The sequence below is a fragment of the Pelodiscus sinensis genome, chromosome 3, assembly GCF_052426305.1.
Source record: "Pelodiscus sinensis isolate ZL-2025 chromosome 3, ASM5242630v1, whole genome shotgun sequence".
Taxonomy (NCBI): domain Eukaryota; kingdom Metazoa; phylum Chordata; order Testudines; family Trionychidae; genus Pelodiscus; species Pelodiscus sinensis.
The window spans coordinates 44467436-44488984 of NC_143054.1; the positions used below are offsets into that span (position 1 = coordinate 44467436).

General features: G+C 42.1%; 1 protein-coding gene across 18 annotated transcripts in view; it reads left to right on the forward strand.

Moving 5' to 3' along the window:
- MLIP (muscular LMNA interacting protein) overlaps positions 1-21549 on the forward strand; it is a 158591-nt gene that overhangs the window by 41516 nt on the left and 95526 nt on the right. For 16 of the 18 annotated variants that reach the window (XR_012902553.2, XR_012902554.2, XM_075923617.2 and 13 more), the window contains 2 exons: positions 13905-14063; positions 16766-17152. Coding sequence is in view for 16 of the 18 variants with exons in the window: in XM_075923617.2 (XP_075779732.2) it covers positions 13905-14063; positions 16766-17152 (546 nt within the window). In the remaining 2 variants the exon portion in view is untranslated. Of the gene's footprint in view, positions 1-364; positions 448-13904; positions 14064-16765; positions 17153-21549 lie in introns of those variants that run through there. The other 2 variants (XM_075923629.2, XM_075923619.2) reach the window with 2 other exon arrangements.

Genomic DNA, 21549 nt, shown 5'->3' on the forward strand with positions numbered 1-21549 from the left:
TACAGTATATTTTGGCATGTAGGGATATTAACTTTACAAGTGAAAGAGCAAATGTTTAAAAGCCAGCTACTTTTAATAAAAGTCCAGTCAAAGAAGAAATTGAAATTATATGCCCACATCATCTCCTCCCTGTAAATATATTCAAGAAACAAAGAATCAATTACCATGTTATGTTTTAGTAGTTGGGTGCTTTCAATGTTTCTTTGTGTACAAAATTCTTTTAGGCCCACACATACCTATTCAGAAAATATATTGCTAGAAGTCAATCTAGAAATAATTGCTGAAGAACAAAAATATTATCTGTCCATCAATCTATCATACATAATCATATTGTTGTTTAAAACCTATCTTTCCCCTCCCTGAGCTGTATCCAACATATCATGGACAGCAATGTGGAAAAAGAGACATTCAAGTCATCAATCCACTGAGTTCCTTAGCATAGAATGGGTAAGCAGTTTTTTTTTATACAGTGCTCCATTGCATCTTTGTAAAATATCTTGTAGGATTGATATTAGGCTTTATTATGCCTAAATATTTTGAGGTTATTGTTCCCAATATAAAAATCTGGCTTTAAATCTATTGTTAATTACATCTGGCTGCTGTCCTTAATAGAGCGAAGTCCTAAATGACTTCATTTCTGCTCAGTTAAGGACCAAAGAATTTAAGCTCTAGTATTTTACAAAATGCTTCATTAGTCTGAAATAGTGTTAACAATAACACCTTTAGGGCACAGTTGTACTCTGAGACATATGGATTCCTGTTTTGTAAGAACAAGCATTTGTGGTAGATGGTTATAAAAGACACTCATTGCTGCTTAATTATGTGGTAGTTGGCTGTGCACATCCTTAGATTCTGGTCATACAATTGATGTTGTGCCTAGTAGATTAATCCACTGAATTAAGCTAATTTGGAATAAATCATTCTTATTCTGGAAGTAATCATGGGTTTAATCTTGAATAATTCCCTGTGTACCCAAGCCTTGAGACTTCTTTGAAAATCACAAGACATAGTGTTGTAAAAATATACAGCTCTTTCTACGCATTGGTCACTGTCCTATGAATTTGTAGTCTTAACAAAACAAGGTGCAGAAATACAAACATGGCACATGTCTGCAATTCAGACGAGAAGAGAAGATATCTGGGGATATGCTAATGTTTTAAGGAGGGATTGAAAAATGTGTGAATGGGTATTTGGAGATGAGGACAGAGAGACAGTCTAAAGCATAAGAGGGACAGCATGAGCAGCTGAGCACAGAAATAGCTGAATATTTTATCGTATTTTTGGCAAAAAATAAATTTGAGGAAAAACAAACTTAAAAATGTCGATACATTTTCATCAATCCCGCCCCCCTCAAATTCTCAAACCATTTCTTTTTGTTTAATAACAGTTTTTGAAAAATGTTTACCCTCTCATATCAGCTGCAGTGAAAGCAAATTAAGGAAGCAAATGGGAGCAATGGGTTGACAGAATTAGGAATGTTCATAGGGAATAGAAGACATTAAGACTAACATGAGAGCAGGAGTGCAGAGTGGTGCCTACAGTGACAACCAGCTTTTGTGTGACCGTATCCTTTCTCTTTTTGCACAAGGATGGGATTTGCCTTTGAATGTCAGCAAAACAGTACTGGTGGGCATGAATTTGGGCCTGATTCTGCACTTCTTAACTAGGGACAAAATGGACCCTGTTTTAATGAGAATTTTGCCTGAGTAAGATATACTGCACACGGCAATTAGTGGTGTCATCCTTGTCATGACACAGGCCTAATGACTGCAGCAGGACTGAAGCCAAGGATAGGAGCACAAGTCAGGAACTGGAACAGGAAGCTTACTGGTGCAAGACAGGAACACAGTTGAAGCAGGGCTAGAATAAGGCAAGCACCGAAGGAATCACAAGCTGCAGGCAGAAGTGTCAAACAGCCACCAGACTGAGGACAAAGCCTGTTGTTATGGCAACTTACCCTCCAGTTCACCAAACAAGCACATGTGCTTACCAAAACCAGTGTTGGGCTTCACACCCAGAGAGTGGGGGAGTTGAAGTCACTTGGGGATGACTTCCTAAAAAATGGAGTCATTTCCCATCTTTTAACAAAAAATTCCATTGAATTTATAATAGCATCACCAAGGGTACGTCTAAACTACATGCCTCTGTCGGCAGAGGCATGTAGATTTGTTTGTTCAGCAAAGGTAAATGAAGCCGCGATTTAAATGATCGCGGCTTCATTTACATTTACATGGCTGCTGCGCTGAGCCGACAAACAGCTGATCAGCTGTTTGTCGGCTCGCCACTAGTCTGGATGTTCCCCCTGTCGACATCAAAGCCCTTTATCGGCAGCCCCGGTAAACCTCATTCCATGAGGAATAACGGGGGTGCCGACAAAGGGCTTTGATGTCGACAGGGGGAACGTCCAGACTAGCGGCGAGCCGACAAACAGCTGATCAGGTGTTTGTCGGCTCAGCGCGGCAGCCATGTAAATGTAAATGAAGCCGCGATCATTTAAATCGCGGCTTCATTTGCCTTTGCTGATCTGTCTAATCTACATGCCTCTGCCGACAGAGGCATGTAGTCTAGACACAGCCCAATAGTCAAGAGAAAAGTAGTGCCTGAAAAATAAACTCAAATATTTGCCTCAGCTTCATGTTTGCTGAGGCAAACCACTCCCCCTTCCTCAGAAGAGGGGGTCCTACCTACTAGGAGTAGCATGTTGGTATCTCTAATGCTGATCCTCCAGTACTCCTGAACGACAAGAAACAGCACAATATTAGTTCTGATGTGAGTTGCATGTGTGAGGAAGCAGTTGCACATTAGGTAACCACGGTGAAATGACTGACAGTGGGAATATCACAGCAGGCCATGTTAGAAGTCAGTGCTGAGGTGTATGCAGGTCTGGCACTGACTTCTGTGAAAGGAGAAGCAATTACAGTGAACTCCATCTGGTACCCAATCATCAGACATGTTTAGAAACTGAAGTGCAAATGACTGATGCATGCTGACATAAAATTAAATTAGAGTTCCTCATTAACATAATCCCAAAAGATTTATCTCTCGACCATGACAGATATAAGCAGAGATTTATTTCTGATCTCTATGTTAGAATTGATAATTATTGCTCCTTAAGAATGCAGATTAAGTATAGCTTTTAGAAGATGAAAATAAGAAAAATTATCATGGAAAATTATGAGTGTGTTCCTTAAACATTGCATGACTTACCTTGGGAGAGGACAGGTGGAATTACAGCACTACTTTGTAGGAATGTAAGGCAGTTTTCTTACAGGCAATCTTCCAGTTGATATTAATTTTAAAACAGTCACTGCTAGAACACTATTAGAAGAATGAAGGCCAGTTCAAAGCCCTCAGTGCTCCTGCTTGCAGCACTGTGTTATATCATGTGTGTAAAATATATATCTATATAGTGACAAAGTCAACAGGATAGGGAAAAGGCAGCCCTAAAAGGCTGAAAGCCCCTCCCCCATATTAAATAGGAGTGAATTAGTATGGGTCAATCAGGGTCAACTAAAAGGGATTATCTCTGGCAGATTAAGATCATCTGAGACAGGACTACCTTGGCCCAACTAGGATCAGCTGATTTCATTTTAGGGCTACCTAAGATCTTTTAAAACTCTCCTTTGTTGGGAGGTGGAATAGTAGCATGTGCAACTGACCTGCTTCTCCTCTGTTCTCCCCTCCTGCTCACCCTCCTCAGTGGCTACTAACCAAGAGATAGCAGGGAGAAGCTAGGAGGAGAAGCTCAACTTCCTACCCTAGGGAAAGACAATGAACCTAAACTTCTGTTAAGAGGAAGGCTGGGTGCCTGGCTATGACAGATAGGGTTGCTTTATTTGAGGCCCATCTTGCTATGGGGATAAGTGCAGAGGCTGAGAAGGGAAAGAAGGTCACTTACCACAATATAAACGTTTGAGAGAGCATATATGTCTGTCTGTTCAAGAGCTAGGACCACCAAATTGGTATACAGCTTCAGCCCTATACCAGAGAAATGATTTAGATGAAGCATGTACATTTTCATTTTATTTTCCAAATAACTCCCAAAAAAGTGAGTTAAGAACCCAAGTGATCTAATATCAGCAAATTGCAATAGAAACAAGAGGCTTTGGATTATCTAGTGCAGGGGTTTTCAAACTGTTTTTTCTGGGACCACTTTTGAAAATATTCAGGCTGTGATGACCACTGCCTCCCCAGAAGTGATGATACATATTACACTTATTTCTGTGGCACTGCCTTCAAAGATAGGGCCTTGGCCAGAAGCCACTACTCTCATGACCCCTCTACAATGATAGTGTGCCACCCTTTTGGGTCAGGACTCCCAGTTTGAAAAATTCTCATCTAAGTCGGGGGCAGGGAAGTCCTGGACCCATGGAAGTCAATAGTTTTGACTAAAGTTGACTAACATGTTCAACCTTAATTTTCAGTCCCACTTTATAACCCATACATCATATTTGCAGGGTGTATATATTGTTTGAATAATCATTTACTACAGTAAGCAAAATGTACAATGGGGCCTACATGAGCCATTTCATAGTGGTCAGAATCTGTTTTCTTTTGTTATGTCATATACAAGTCAAGGCATGAGCCTATTGCTGTAGATTTCTTCTCTCACTTGAACCAGTAAAAGTCAGAAGATGAGGGAAAAGTATTTTCATCTGTAATAAGAGATGAGCTTAGTATTTTGTTTACAAAAGCCACAACATTGACCCTGAGGCATGCCTTGGACTAAACTAATCACTCCTTTCGCCCATACTCTAGGCCATAGGTTTCCAAACTGGGAGGTGCATCCCCCTGGGGGAGGGGGAAGAAATTCCAGGGGGGATGTGAGGCGACCCAGCCCCCTCCCTCCCCTCATCAACTCCCCCCCAAGAAAGAACCTGGTCCATGGTGACTGTTTTTCAGCCCCAGTCAGTTCCTTTTTTTTCCTCAACAAGGTGTGATGCTGAAAAGTTTGGGAACTACTACTTTAGGCTATTAGTCCTGTTAGAGAAGGAAATTAGGTTGGTTTGGCATGATTTGTTCTTCAAAAATCTATGTTGACTACTACTTATTATCCTATTATCCTCTAGATAGCTTTTACGGTATTGAAACTAGGCTGATGGATCCTCTTTATTCTCTTTTATAAAAATAGATACCAGGTTTGCCCTTCTCTAGTCCTCTGCAAACTCAACCATACTCCCTGAGGTCTTAAAAATAATTGCAAATGGTTCTGAGATTGCTTCAGCTAGTTCCTTAAGTACCCCAGCATGAATTTCATCAGGTCATGCCAACTTGAATACATCAGCATATTTAAATGTACTTTAACCAGTCTGTTCCCTGTTCCATCTTGTTTTCTGTTCCCCTTTTTGTTGATATTAATCGTGTTAAGTGTTTGGTCATAGTTATCCTTCCAGAGAAGACTGAAGCAATTTATGTACAGATGTAAAAATTGTTGATCACATTTCCCCACTGTTTTCCCTCTTATTGCTTCCCTCCTCCCCTCCTTCCCCAACTTCGAATCCTCTAAGGTCATCTTTTTTATTTCTACCTGGTACCTAGTTTAAAACCTTCCTCACTAGGTTGGTGAGATGCTCTTCCCTTTGTTTGTCAAGTGGACCCCATCTCTTCCCAGCAGTCCTCCTTCCTGCTATGGTTGAGGAAGCCAAAGCGATCCTGTCAACATCATCTGTGCAGCCATGCATTCATCTCCAAGATACATCTGTCCCTACCTGGGTCCTTACTCCCAACTGGCGGGGGGAAGGGGCAGGAGGGGAAGGATGGATGAGAATACCATCTGTGCCCTGACATCTTGTTCCCAGGGCCATACCTGACAGTATCATTAGTGCTCACGGGGTTGCACACTATGGGATAGTCATCTGAGCCTCAGCAGCCTTTCCATGTTGTCTGTTAACTGCAGGCAGGCAGCTCCCATCCTGGAACAGGTGTCAGAGCAGCAAATGAATGCTCCCTGAGAAGAGGGCCCCTGAAAACCATCACTATGTCTCCTCCTTTTGATTATAGTGGCCTGAGCCTCTCATCCTTGGGAGGGATGTGCCATTTCTTCCTCAGCCATTGAGATCTGCTCCTCACTTGAGGACTGGGATAGGTGGGTTCATCTCTGTTGACTGCCTGAGGGGGTCAGACACCAATGGTCTCGATGCAGAGGTCTAGCTAGCATCCTTGATCACAGATGTCTCCATACACATTCAGTTGGTGAAGTGCTTATACTACTGGATGCTAGTCTGATATCCTGAGAGACCCCACCTACACCTACTGGGTGGTTTCCTGTGCCTAATTTTCATCAGCAGGGTCATGCTGAGTGAGCTAAGACCAGGGTCTGAGCAGAAGCTTCCATGACTCTCTGGACCCACAGAAGAAGAGCTAACAGTGGTGTGGACAGCATGCCATTTTCTGCCTATTACAGGTTCTTCGTTATATGATATCTGAGAGTTAAAAGGTGCGGGGGAAAAAGACTGTTCCTCCTCGCTTTTGTTTGCTGATGAACTCAGCTGGCTTGTCACCTTACTAGCTATTTAGTCAGTGTGCTTTTTATAACCTGGATTTCATGCACAACTAGAAAGACTCACGCTGTCTTCCCTCAGCTGCCTCTAATTGCTGGTCTATTCAAAAAAGCTAAAAAATGCTCTCATATTAAAAAGATGCTAACCCACCTATCTGCAGGGCAACTTTGCACAGATTAAAGTTAGCAACAAAGCTTAGATTTCAAATACCGAAACCAGCAAAGCAGTAAACCAGACCAGAGTTCTGTCAGTTTTTGCTGGCTAGTTCTCAGCACAGAAAAGAGCTCTGTTTCTGTTCCCCAGCATTACACAATAGCAAGAAGGCAGAAGTGCTCCAGAAATACTCACCAGCTGGCTATCTCCCATGTTGGTTGTTCGTTACTTTCCTCATGAGCATAATAAATTAATCTCTGTGTTATAGCTCACTCTCTCTCCTTAATTTCTTCAATTTGTATTGTTGTGAATTAAATTGAGTCTGTGATTTCATTTATGACTGAAGACTGTTTAATATGAAATTGATGACTGTTGTTGAAGTAACAATCTTTTTCAGCTATTTAAATCAATTTAAATAATAGCAGCATGGCAGTTCACAGCTGCTATCTCAGGAAATCTAACTATTTTAATAGCTAACATGTCTTGTAATGGTTTTTACTTTATACAGGCAGTCCCCGGGTTACGTACAAGATAGGGACTGTAGGTTTGTTCTTAAGTTGAATTTGTATGTAAGTCGGAACTGGTACATATTGTAGGGGAAACTCTAGCCAAACATTTTTTTTAGTTTTGGATAGCATAGGGAAAGGTTAACTCCCCTCTAATGTTTGTTTTGCTGTCTGTTCCCCTGTTCAGAAGATTTCACATCTATTTCTGTCCCTGTGACAAACTCAGGACTAAAGGAAAATGCAGGACAATGTAGCACTTTAAAGACTAACAAGATGGTTTATTAGATGATGAGCTTTCGTGGGCCAGACCCACTTCCTCAGATCAAATAGTGGAAGAAAGTAGTCACAACCATATATACCAAAGGATACAATTAAAAAAAATGAACAAATATGAAAAGGACAAATCACATTGCAGAACAGAAGGGGGATGCGGGGGGGTGGGAAGGGGGAGGAAGGAAGGTAAGTGTCTGTGAATTGCTGATATTAAAGGTAGGGAGAGTGGGATGTTTGTGAGTTAATGGTATTACAGGTGATAATTGGGGAAACTGTCTTGGTAATGGGTGAGAAAGTTCAAAGTCTTGTTAAGTCCTTGTTGGCAAGTGTCGAATTTTAACATGAATGACAGTTCAGAGGATTCCCTTTCAAGTGCAGATGTAAAAGGTCTTTGTAGCAGAATGCAGGTGGCTAAGTCATTTAGAGAGTGTCCTTTCTGGTTAAAGTGGCAAGAAACTGTTTTCTCTTTGTGATCTTGTCTGATATCTGTTTTGTGGGCATTAATCCTTTGGCGAAGTGTCTGAGATGTTTGTCCAATGTACATAGCAGACGGACTCTTTCGGCACATGATAGCATAGATTATATTTCTGGATGCGCAGGAATATGTGTTCTTGATCTTATAACTCACTTGGTTAGGTCCAATAATGGTTTCAGCAGAATGAATATGTGGACAAAGCTGGCAACGGGGTTTGTTGCAAGGGAAGGTACCAGGGTTGGTATTAGTGTGGTATGTCCTGTGGTGGTTGGTAAGAATCATCTTGAGGTTAGGTGGTTGTCTATAGGAGACTATAGGTCTGTCTCCCAGAGCCTCTTTGAGTATGGTATCCTGTTCCAATATAGGCTGTAGTTTATTGATAATGTGTTGGACAGGTTTAAGTTGGGGGTTGTAGGTGATGACAAGTGGTGTTCTATTGTTGGTTTTCTTGGGTCTGTCTTGAAGTAGATGGTTTCTAGGTATTCGTCTGGCTCTTTCAATTTGCTTTTTTATTTCTCTGGGTGGGTAGTTGAGATTTATAAATGCTTGGTAGAGATCCTGAAGCTTCTGGTCTCTGTCAGTGGGGTTAGAGCAGATGCGGTTGTATCGAAGGGCTTGGCTATAGACGATGGATCGTGTGGTGTGTTCTGGATGGGAGCTGGATGCATGTAGGTAACTGTATGAGTCGGTGGGTTTTCTGTAGAGAGTGGTGTCTAATTTTCCATTGTTGATTTGTACGGTTGTGTCCAGGAAGTGGATCTCTCGTGTAGAATGGTCCAGGCTGAGGTTGATGGTGGGGTGTAGGTTGTTGAAATCTCTGTGGAATATCTCCAGTGTTTCTTGGCCATGTGTCCAGATCATAAAGATGTCATCGATGTACCGTAGGTAGAGGAGGGGTGAAAGGGGACGGGAGTTGAGGAAACGTTGTTCTAGGTCAGCCATAAAGATGTTAGCATACTGTGGGGTTATTTTTTTTAATTGTATCCTTTGGTATATATGGTTGTGACTACAGGCAGTCCCCGGGTTACGTACAAGATAGGGACTATAGGTTTGTTCTTAAGTTGAATTTGTATGTAAGTCGGAACTGGCTCCAGATTCAGCTGCTGCCAATGAAACTGAGGAGGGGCTGACTACAGGAAGCCGGAGGCAGAGTTGCTCTGCCCCCAACTTCCTGGAATCAGCCTGATCAGTTTCAACAGCTGCTGAATCTGGAACCTGGGACAGAACAGCTGGGGCGCTGCCCGGTAGGTTCCCACAGGACCAACCCGGCAGCACCCCAGCTGCTCTACCTGAGGCGTCCCGCAACAAAAGCCTGGTCTGCTGGGGGGGGCGGGCGCACTAGCTGCGCCCCCTCCCCTCCGCAGCAGACCAGGGAGACCTGAGCAAAGCCGCACAGGCAGAGGGACCCCGCTGCCCATGAGGCTTTGCTCCTGTCTCCCTGGGGTGCTGGGGGGAGTCTCCCCCAGCAGATCAGGGAGACCCGAGCAAAGCCGCACAGGCGGAGGGACCCCGCCACCCGTGTGGCTTTGCTCCTTTGCCCCCGAGCAAAGCTGCACAGGCGGCGGGATGCCGCTTGTGCGGCTTTGCTCCTGTCTCCCTGGTCTGCTGGGGGGGTCCAGAAATGCCGCTGGACCCCCCCAGAAGACCAGGGACACCCGAGCAAAGCTGCCGCCTGGCTTTGCTCGTAAAGCCGCCCAGGCGGCGGCTTTGCTCGGGTGTCCCTGGTCTGCTGGGGGGGGGGGTCCAGCGGCTTTGCTGGACCCCCCCAGCAGACCAGGGAGACCGGGAGAAGCTTTTCTCGCTCCGGAGGACATGGGTGGCGACCCGCCACCCGTGAGCTCCGGGGCGAGAAAAGCCCCATTCGTAAGTGCGGATCCGACATAAGTTGGATGCGCGTAAGTCGGGGACTGCCTGTACTTGAAACTTCCTGTATAAGCCTGGCCCTATAAAACATAGGAAGACATACTAATTGGAAGTTGGTGCAATCTAGTTTTTAACTTAATTAAAATATGTTGAATTTAAACAAGCATCAATTTAATGGCACCCTCCAGAAAAGAAAACTATGGTGAATGGAAGTCTTGGAGCAATTGGTGAATGATGCTGTCTAGTTTATAACACAAACATCTTACACAAACCTCTTACATTTAATTTTTCAAGTAGAATTTTATCTTTCTATTAATTTTTATGGTTAATCCATTATATATTTAAGTTAAATAGGCTACACCAGTGCTTCTGTCCAGTTATACATCAGAATATACAAGTGGTATACACTAAAATATACCAGTAATATATCAGGATCAGGGACTCTTTGCTGGGCTATATTCAGTACCAGACGGATACCACAGTATAATGCTCCAGGCCTTATATTCTCTCTTCTCGCTTGCATTTGCACTTTGGAGGTATGCACATAAATAATTGTGAGCTTAGTTGTTGTGATGGATAAGAGTGGTGCTAGCCAACACTTAGTAACTAAAGGGTTAAACTCAGATAGCTAAGGGCTAAGAGCCACAAGGTTCTTAATTCATTTAAAAAGGCAGTGGGGAGACAAGGTGCGAGCCGGGACAGCTGATTTCTGGCTTGTGCCTGGTCCCCTGCTACACCTGTGACTCCACTGCCTCCTCACAGAGATGGTGCTGGGGAGGAGGGGAACTGGCTTTTAAGCCATCTCCCACCAGCACGGGGCTCCAGCTTCCCCTCCCTTGCTGCCTCTCTCTAATAGAGGCAGCAAGGGAGGGAGAAGTAACTAGTCGAATATGCATATGTTTATCGGATAGTCAATTAGTCATTTATATTCCTAGGTCCCCACCTTTTGCACTCAGAGTGCCAGAGAGGGACACAGCCCTCGTAGTTGTACAAAATACTTTTTTAATTTCTATAAATGAGGGCTCTGTGTACTTGCTTCGCTGTGCCTTTACAAATTATTTGTCTGAAAGCTACCCAGTAACTCCTGTTAAATATTAATGCTACCTCCATGTCCGATCACACAATATATCTGATATCAAGTGTCCGTCAACTTCATTATAAATGGGAAGGCAGCAAGGGAGAACATTAGCAACTGTGCCAGGTAACAAGGTTGCTACAGAACTTTCATTTCTTAACTAGTAAGGTCAAAGAACAATCACAGATCCATATAAAAATCCATGTTTGTTTTAAAAGAAGATTTGAAAGGCTGTCTGCAGCAGATTGCAATGAAGAGACAGGTGTTCTAACGACTGTGATGGATGGTGTCAGCTTTAGAAAGCTCAGTCAATGGCAAGCTAATATGATGAATGCCTTAGCTTGAGTGAAGGTGATCACAAATAACATCATAAATATTTGCTCATAAAATCCCTGGGTAACAACAGTGTTTCTGTAACTTTCTATACATAATTTTACACATTTATCCCTTAGCTCCTTGAAATGTTATTCAGGGATATTATGGAACAAAGCAGAGCTACTGAAATTCAATCTACTTGAGTGATAATGCTCATTCTGAAAAGTACCAGCAGTCTTTGGTGTGGAGTTTACATACCGGACTATATGCTAGTCAGAGGATCTGGAAAACAAATCTGCCCATGCTAAACTTTATGCGCATGACTAATACCAACATCAACAGGGTTGTTTGCAGGAGCACGTCTTAAGTATTCTGGTGTGTGCAAACTTATTGCCAGCCTGCCTACCTGATAATTGCATCTCTAATTCATGATGACCTAGAGCAAGACTGAAACACAGGCCCTCCCTCAGGGAAAGGCAGCAAGCTGTAAGAAGCATTGTGGCTCCTTGAAGCAAATTACCACCCTGCACTGCCTGTGAAAAGGATCCCATTGGTCACACACCTTGTCCTTCCACACATCGGTCCTAGTAGCTGAGGCAGGAGCTCAGGCTTTGTTTTTCCTATCCCTTAGTAACCTGCATCTGGAAGCAAGGAGCAATTCTAGATTGCATAATACAGTCTAATAAGTTTGTGAACTAAAAGGCCCAATTTGACCTGTGAGATCATATTCTTCATAAACAATGAGGTGACTATGATGTATCCAGTGCTTTTACCTTATGAACATCTTAAAACATAGCTTGCTCGGAAGTAGATGGTGAAATATAAAGTTGTTTGTCACTGTGTTTTAAAGATTAAGTCTCTCATCCTAACTTTAAAATAATCCAGTGGCCTATGGCTGTGCAAACCATCTGATTGCATCTTCTGTATCTGATTCATGTAACATGAACACTCTAATTCACTATTTTTCACCCTTCCTTCTCTCCCCACCAAACCCTATTTATTTTGGAACTGGACTGTGAATGTGCCATTCATCTGAAGAAATGGGTTATACCCATGAAAGCTTATGATACCATCTACACATTTTGTTAGTCTTTAAGGTGCTGCTAGACTGTTCATTGTTTTTTAAGTTTTGCTTTCTGTAGGTCATTTAGAAGGCAGTTTTCTGATAATGAAATCAACATCTACTTAAATTCTTTCAGCTGAAAATCTGTGCTTATCATTTTTAACATCCCAGCAGCTACAAGGCTAGTCTTGTCTTGAGTTATATGTATGTTTTTGTCTCCATGTCCTAAAATCGCTATTTTGTGTACAGATACAAATTACAAAGGAGCATAACAAATAACACGTGGCTCAAATTTCTGTTTCATTGTAAATGAGAAAACCACAGTGGAAAAAATGTCCTAGATTGCTGCTATTCTGCTACAAAATAATTCAATTCAGTTTAGTCCTAATACTTTATTGTTTGTAAATTAGATTAACTAGTACAATCCCGAAGTCAGGTTTTAGGGATAAATTCCATCAATTCCTTCCACCGGGAGGATGGATCTTACACCTGTTACTCACCCATGGATGAATGAATGGATCCTTATTTACAATTCTTCCCAAGTCTGCTATGATGAGGTTCTGCTGAGGTTTCACACCAATGGGGCTGTGGCTTGCGGCTCCTCTCTCCAATTCTGGCAAGTCAGCTTTACAGCAGCTTCACTGGAAGAGCTTTTTCTCCTTACTTCTCCAGACCTCCTATGAAGGGGGATTTCACTGTTTGGAGCAGGATGTGGAAAGTCTGGTGGTGTCTTTTAGGTGGAATTTCCATTTTGTGTTGAAGAAAAACCGCATAGCCCACCCATGTGACTCTCAGCCTGCATTCTTCCTTCCCAGTCTTTGTGTGGTACCCCAAATGGGCAGGAAAGGGGTAAAATGGTGATGGGGCCATGGCTTATCCTGACACCTTCCAATACACCAAGATAACAGAGACTGGATGCCCCTGATGTGGAGGTGAGGAAGGAAGTATACTGTAAACTTTATTTGCCCAGGACTCTCTTGGAAGCAGAACTAATCCCTAAACTCATGCACTGGCTCCATTCCAACTTTTACACTGGGAATTGTGTCATTTGCATGCACATATGCTGTGGCAAAAACAATGAAACAAGTTTGGGTTTTCTTTGTTTTTTCCAAAGTATTTTCACAGGTAAAACTGTGGGTTGTTTCTAGTTAGGATGTAATTTTGTTAAGAGAAAGCTGTGATAAATGAAAGCTATGACCCTTAAGCTTCCTGCTCTATTCCTATGTCATTTGACTAAGTTAAAGGTATCTTGTTTCTAAAAGAACATTTTCAATTTATGTTCAGTTCATAAGCGAAAGGCTTTTTGACCATACCCTGTGTTCATGCTCGTGTAAATCTGCTGAAGGCAGTGAAGTTATACTGTGACACATGCTGACTAGTGGAGTGCTGATGCAGGAGAAATGTGGAACATCAAACTCTGGGCCAAACTCTCCCCTGAGATACCCACCATACAACTGTACTGATTCAACATTTTGTCCTTTATCAAGAGAATTTCTCAGCTTTGATTAGAAAATACATATATTGCTAGGACACACAACCCATCCATCGGTAAAACCAGTGAAATAAGCATAAGACATGAGGATATATGTTAGATCATTTACAGAAATTAAACAGCTTCTTTCTTCTTTGGCAAAAATGATTAAATCAAGATTACAAGATGCATTGCTTGTGTGTCTTGTAGGTCCCCTCTGGAGAATCTGGAACCAAACCTTTGATCTTCACATTTGTTCCATCTATCGGACAACTTCCAACTCATTTTCAGGTTGTAGATGTTTCTAAACTCCTGGTGAAAGCTTCAGAGGAGCCAAACAATGAAAGCAGTCAAGACATTTTAAATAGGGTAAGATTTTATATTGACTTAGTTTGATATTTATTTGAAAGCTATGGAAAAGTCTTCCTGACCATCACTGAACAGTTCCTCCTTAACCTCTTCCCTCTTGGTGTTTGATTGTAAATTCCGGGACCACCAGAAAAGCAGCCACACTGTATACATGGGAACATGGGAATTGTTATAATGGAGCAGACTGGTCTGCTAATAAGGTATTTTGCCTTTGGTAGAATTGATACCTGAAGCAAACCACTCCCTATCTCTATAATGTGTTCTTCCCATTAGGTGATGATATATCATGATGATGTGATGAGGGTGGGAAGGAGACAAACATAAACATTTGAATATCACACTGGAAAGCACCAATAGTAAGTCACAGAATCCTGCCTTCAGCAATGGCCACCATTGGATGCGCCACACGAAGATGCCAATTTCCACAGTTATTCTAATTGTGCAAAACTACTGTGGGAAGATTTACATTTCTTCTATTCTGAAACCCCTACGGTTGAGACAGGTGCTCCACACTATAAAAGGGGAGCTCACAGGAAACAAGTATCCTTTGCTAACTTGGAAAGCTGATATTAGTAAGACATGGCCTCTTCGCAGTTTAGTGGTTACACTTTAAAGCAGGGCTACTCAAAATACCTCCCATTTGTTTGCAGCCCGTAGGTGGGAGCCAAAACAAAAGAGTAGTCAATATAATGGTCTTCTATTGATATGTGTGTTAGTAGTTAAATTCCTGGACTGTCATTGCTCGTTAAAAGTGCTGTTATATGGGTGGAAATAAGGTAAATATTACATTTTATCGATATCAGCAGAACTGACTTAAATGGGGCCTGTGTGTTGTGTACGCTTGCCTTCATCTTTGTATTCATGCCTGTCCATGTGAAAGAAGCTATTTGCATATACTTGCATATATATTTGCATATACATGCAATCACACTTAAGTTGCAGTCCTTGGCATAAGCTGTGAGTATCATTATGGTTCCCGGGGCTTCCAAAGTTGAGTAGCCCTGCTTTAAAGTCTTATCTCCTGAAGGCCAATGTCTCATGTAACTTTTGGATTTAGCTGGTATAACCACAAATGTTCCTCTTGATCGTATATGGATACTTTAAAAAAAATGCTGCTACACTATTTGCCTCAGTGATTTCCTGTGATAGTGAATTCCCCAGGCTGACATTACACTGAAAAGGAAAATATTTCTTTTCATTCATTCCTGCATTATTTGAAAGCATAATTATGATCCTCTGACTAATTTCCATGACTGCTTTGTATGGTCCTTTTGGTCTTGGTGCTTCAAGTCCTTGTATGCTGCATAGCAGGGAATGCATTTTGGTGTTACACTGGTTTAAATAAACATAAACCACACATGGGGGCAAGTAATATGCAATGCCAGTAACAGTTCCTGAACTGAATGGCAGTCTCAAGCACTTTGAATATCTTTTCCCCAGAGCACAGCATTAAAAAAAGCAGTTTAATGTAGACAGAGAATGGGTGTGTCGGAGGAGGATAAGTTTAGGTTGCAAGTAGTTACTGCTCCTTTGGTCATGTCACTGCTGCTAGAAGTTCCTTTAGTAAAGCAGACTCAAGTTGCCCTGATTTCTGTGTCCATTTATCACATTTCAATATTTTCTTATAAAGGCAGCACTCACTTATGCTGAGCAGCATTAAGAGCTTTGTACCTCCTTTTATTCTAATTTCCAAGTTGAGCGTGGCCAAACCTTTTCACAAGTGAATCACTCTAGTTCATATTTAGGCATCTAAACAAATAGCCTGATTTTTTGAAAGCGCTAATTTCCCTTTTTCATTGCAGTCGGTGGGAATCTAACTCTGTAGCATGCCCATCATAGAGCATACATATGGAAGCCCTATCAGTAGGATTTATTTCATAGTCCGGTCCTCTGCCTGATCCCTCCTCCTAGGGAAAAGAATACATAAATAGCTTCAAATATTGGAGGACGCAGAAATGTGTGTGACATATGCAAAGGATAACACTACTGCTGCTTTTATCCAAAGGGCACTTGCAGGGGTAAATACTAGAAACTGAAAAAAGCAGAATATTATCTGCTATAAAAAAAAACCCCAATTGTGCTTTGTGCTAAAATGCTTACCCTTTAACGTACAGTAATACTCCCTGACCTCAGATTCTTTTGTTTCCTCTTTCCAGAAAATGCCCTGGATTCAGGTCCTTTGTTTCTTTGTTGCTATCTATGGATATTGCCCCAGATTTCTCTGTCAGATAGTTGAGAGGTATTGTCTGCTTTTGTGGATCCCACAGTCAGAATTCCAGCCCCATCATGTCTGCTTTAGGCTGGCCTCACAGCTCATTCTGCTTGACTGCCCCCTCCCATCCTGCCTCTCAAATCCCAACCTCAAATTCAATCTCTCATTTTGATGTGAGTCTTCCAGTTCTGTGTTATGTTGTTAGAAAGACAACAAGTGTCTCCCTTCATAACAGACTTAATGTATGGCCAGTGTGTTGGCGGAGGGAAGGTGCTGGGAGTGGGAAAGCATGCTAGTGGAACACTGAAACAGCTTGCTTCTGTCTCTCTGAAACATCCAGCTGAGGCTGGAGCCTTGAGAGCTTGGCTTCTCTTCAGGGAGACTGGTAGCATAGTCCCCAGCTAGTGCTCCAAGCTAAAGGTTCCTTCCTTTCTTAGGGAGAGCAACTAATATTCAGATAAACTAGAATTTATTTTAATGTGTTTTACAGCCTACCATAGCCTCTGATAACCTGGCCTTAAAAAGTGGAATCAGGCAAGACAGTGAATCCATCTACCACGCAGGCATCTACCAGAAGATTTTCCAGCCAAAAGGACATAACACAAATAAAGGAGACATGCAGGAGAGTGACCTTTTCAAGGCTGAGTTTGTCTTTATTACAGACTCTGATGATGGAGATGAAGAGAGTGTTCTCCAAACCAATGTTAAGCAGCCTTCCATAGGTCTTGGCACTGGGCATGTGAGGTGTCAATTATTGGCTACATCCCACATTTCTTCTGGTGAGGAGTCAAGCAAACCTCTTGGTGACTTGAATGTTCCTGGGACACAATGTTCTGTGCTGTCTCACCATGATACCGGTCCCTCAAAACAACACCAGGTATGTTTTTATTTAAACTCTTGTGTGTAGGTATGGGTGTTCCTGTCAACTTTCACTTGTCATCTCTTTTGTGCTGTGGTCATCCAGTTTAGCTTGGGATGGGATGTTGATTGCTGGCTGCTTTTTGTGGATGATTAGTAACTTCTCCTTTTTGCCATAGTTAGTAGCTCTGCATTTCTAGCTAAAAGTGGGAGGTAATGTATAAAGGGAGTAGGGATGGAATTGAGTAGCTGATGCAGATCTGTTAATCTTTTTCTTCTCACCTCTCTGATCTATTGAACACAACACAATCAAAAGGCGTAGGGTTAGATTCTCAGCATGTGAAAATTGGCACAGTTCCATTGAAATCAACAGATTTTGGAGATATGCAGATTTACACTTTGAAGTTTATGCAGCCATTTATATCTATAATTGAGTGTTGTTTTGCATTGGTTTTTGCATGGATGTAAATGACAACTCCAGCTGCAACGCCCATTTTGTGGGCTTGTCTTCACTGCAACGGTTAGTATGTGTGAGTTACTGCGCTTGAGCTAACTCAAGTGAGAGTGAGCCCACTTCAAAACTTTAACACTTGGAGTTAAAAATAGCTATTGGATTAGCAGCACAGAATGACTGGATTAGCAGAGTGATTAGACTGGATTAGCTGCGGATGAGTTGTAACTTGAGCCACAGGACACTCTTCTCCCATTTTCCCATCCCCCACTGGCCAGCGAGTTTGAGTTCAAAGCACTACTTAGCTCATGCTATGAATTGGTTTGTGTGGATGGGAGTCGAGTTAAGGGTAACTCTCTAGTTATAACTCAAGCTAACTGTGCTGTGATGACCCACCCTCTGATATCCAGTATACAGAACACGATTTTATACTGGGCAAAATTTAGGACTCTAGAGAAAAAATAAACAAATGGTGCTGACAGTTGATTTTATTTTGAGACAGGTGAAATAGAATGAGAAGGTGAGTACAAAAATAAAATAAAACCAGTGGCTTTCTCTGCCTGACAAAATGAATAATTCTGGATGTCCAAGGCTCAACTCCTGATGTCCTTAGTCAGTTTTTACTCAAATTCCCCATGATCTCAATGTTCTCATGTGACTGAGTAAAACTTGAAGAAAGGAGCTTAGGATATGATCTCCTAACATGAGGAATTATTCATTGGATATGCCCAGTCCCAGTGAAGTCAATGGAAGTATGATGTGGGTAGACAAACCCTGGCAATACATCAGGTAATGTATGCTGAGGCAGCTCTGCTGAAGAGCATCTGAGAGAGATGTCAGTATTGAAGACGGGAGCTTAAAAGGGAAAAACTAAGCTTAGTTAGTGGTACCTTAGTCAGGAGAGCAGGTCTCTGGCCCTCTGGTCATGGACCAAGTATAATGCTGACAGGCAGAACTGAACCTGGGACCTCTGGAGCTTAATGCATGAGCCTCTCTAGCCTGAACTAAAAGCTAGGTGGCTCTCCACTAAGGCCATAGAACACACTCATTCTTTCTCCCTGTAAGTGGTTTCAGTGCCACTACATGGGACAGTGAACCACATTCAGTAGGTGTGTGATATACAAACACTGGCTAAAGGCAAGAATTCCTCAGATGAACACTGCCGGGAGAGAGAGGAACTCTTATGGATCCATCTGTGATGTGACTTGTTTTATGGTACGGGGAACTTAGCGTGGCCCACAGATTTTCAAAAGCATTGCGAGGGATGAGAGCTTTACCACATCTGTGGAATGATTTGTTGGTGTGTGTTTGACAACTCCCAAGAGGATAAGTTATCTGGGCCTTTGTCAGAGGACAAAGCCTTGTAAGACTTGATTGGCATACAGGACCACTAGACACCACAGAACAGTGGCTTGGGGTGAGGCTTGGGACTTTACCCAGGGCCTAGGAGGAGGTATCCTGGTGCAGGGACCCTGATAACAGGGAGTTTTGCCTGAGAAAAGAACAAAAGATTTGGTCTTCGGAGAGGCAGCTTACAAGAAATGAAAGATTTAGAAAATGAAAATTCAGTTGTGGTACTTTGAGTCCACATAGATTGTGGAAGAATTAGTTAGGAATTTTCTCCAGTAGCTGCTATCAAATATATGGCAAAGCTTTTATAAAAGAAACAGAGAGGAATATATGTGCTGTAGTTTCTTAATGAGTTTTTGATGGTCTGACAAGTAATAGAAGACTTGTTTGCCAGTGTATGGGAAAAATGGAACCTCTGGCCTTCAGTACAGAGTTTGGAAGAATTCAGATAAAGTCTGTTAAACTGTATTAATCTTATATCTGAGTTTATTATAGGGTAAATGTGTACTATGCCTGATATGCATGCCCCAGGTGTACACCTTCCTAAGTCATTGTTCTAAAAATGCATGGCAGACAGATGAACTTTCTGTATGCCTTCCATCTGCTTTATTTTTTAAATATTTGTTGCCTGTATGTGATAAATACAATATATTTTGACTAAGATGCTTTTTTCTGGTGTTCAAAGTCCATCTCTACTGAGCCCTTCTCAGTATTTCTATGGTAAATCTCTCTTAATGGTTTAGTATTAATGGAGTCACAAAACCTAAAACAAAGGAAATTAGGGTTTAATGTAACAATTTAAAATTGGTACATTACTTATATCAGGCAGGGTGACATGTGCCTGTAATCCAAGATGTTTTGAAGGTTAAGGGGGGTAGATCACTAAAACTCAGGAGTTTTGGGCTGAGTTTGTGCTATGCCAATTGAGCGTCTGCTGCCACTGGCAGTCTGGTCACAAATGGCTGAAGGACTGGCTAGAACAACATGTTATGGTGCTCTCTCTCTGAGGGCTGAGGGACCTCTCAGATAAAGTGATGTTACTTCTCTGCTAGTAAATTTACTGGTTTTATCCACATGGGAATCTTCTCTTTCATAGGGGTCTACATTGCAAAAGGATCTTGATTACAAAATCAACATCACGGTGACTGTACATGTACTACATTGGTTTAAAAGAATCTAGCCCAGCAGTTACTTCACACCATCAAAATCTCTCACATTTGTTTCCTGTCAGTGGGGGAAGGAGGACAGTGACTGACACTGAAGTAAATAGATGTTCTAACCACCCATGGGGAGACTTAACTTGCTTGACCAATGCTCCTGGAAAATTGATGTCATATTCAAAGTATGAAAAGTAATTCAGTATTTCAAATTTAATAATATATTAGTTACCACTTCTTCTGCTGCCTTTACTTCTTGTGAGGCAGCTCTGGCTGCTGAAGTAGCTGGGAATCATGTAGCAGGCAGTTATCATAAAGCAGCCAGTTCTCTCCTTTTTCTCATCTGTAACACTCATGCTCCACCCACATGGCATAATGGAGTTTTAGATCAATTAGAAGCTGCTAGATATAAACTCCCATTTTAAAAAATTACTGAGATCAAATGTTTAGTGACTAAGGAGGAGCAAACAAATAATGTTCCATGTTAAGTGATGATTGATGGCAGATGCACATAATACCACGAGGTGGCTCATCCTTTGCACCATGCCTGGAGAGAACATGCCCTCATTTTCCCCCTTGTGCCCCTCTGCAAACCCAGTCACCTTGTGACAGAGGGTATAGGTTCTTCCACAGCCTTTCAGTATTTGCCAGTGAAGCTGGTCATTGATAGATGGGTGTGAATGGTGCACTCTCTCTTTGTACAGCATCTTGATTTAGGCTATAATCTAGCCTGGCGGGAGGGCAATAAAAAAAGGCAGCCTGCAGGGTTAGTCCCAGGCATCTGCCACTATGTTTTCCTGCGCCTCTGCAGGTATCAGAGGATCACAGCTCTGGTTGGCTGCAATTCACCATATGTGGCCAATGCAAGCGGCGGGAAGTGTCACAGACCGGGATGCTACTTCCCACTACTTGCATTGGCCATGCACGGTGATTGGTGGCCAATCAGAGCTGCGATCCTCCAATACCTGCGGAGGCTCAGGTAAACAGGGAGGGTGATGGGCCTGCCGGGGACTAACCCTGTGGACTGCATCTGGCCCATGGGCCGGAATTAGATAAAAAAAGACACAATAATCTGTAGATGATCAGCATTCTTGATTTGGTTCCCATGATGTTTCTAAGGATCTGCTTTTCATATTGGCTATTCCTTCACAGACACAATGAAATTTACAAGAACATTCACTTTTCGGGGAAATATAGTTTCAGTATCAGATCTCTGTGTTTGTGTTTGGGTGATCTACATGGAAATCCTGAGTTATCATGCTGGATGTCTTTTTCTGACCCTATTATGACTCGGGAGTGCATGAAAATAGGGAAGATACAGTCTGCTTCCATGCTCCCACCTTGTATAAGAACCTCAGAGAAACTAACCTCTAAAGTAAAAGATGAATTCTCATTATGGCATTGAATTTCAGGTTAGTAGTCTCACCAACAGTTGTGGTAGGCCATAGTTTGTCTGGT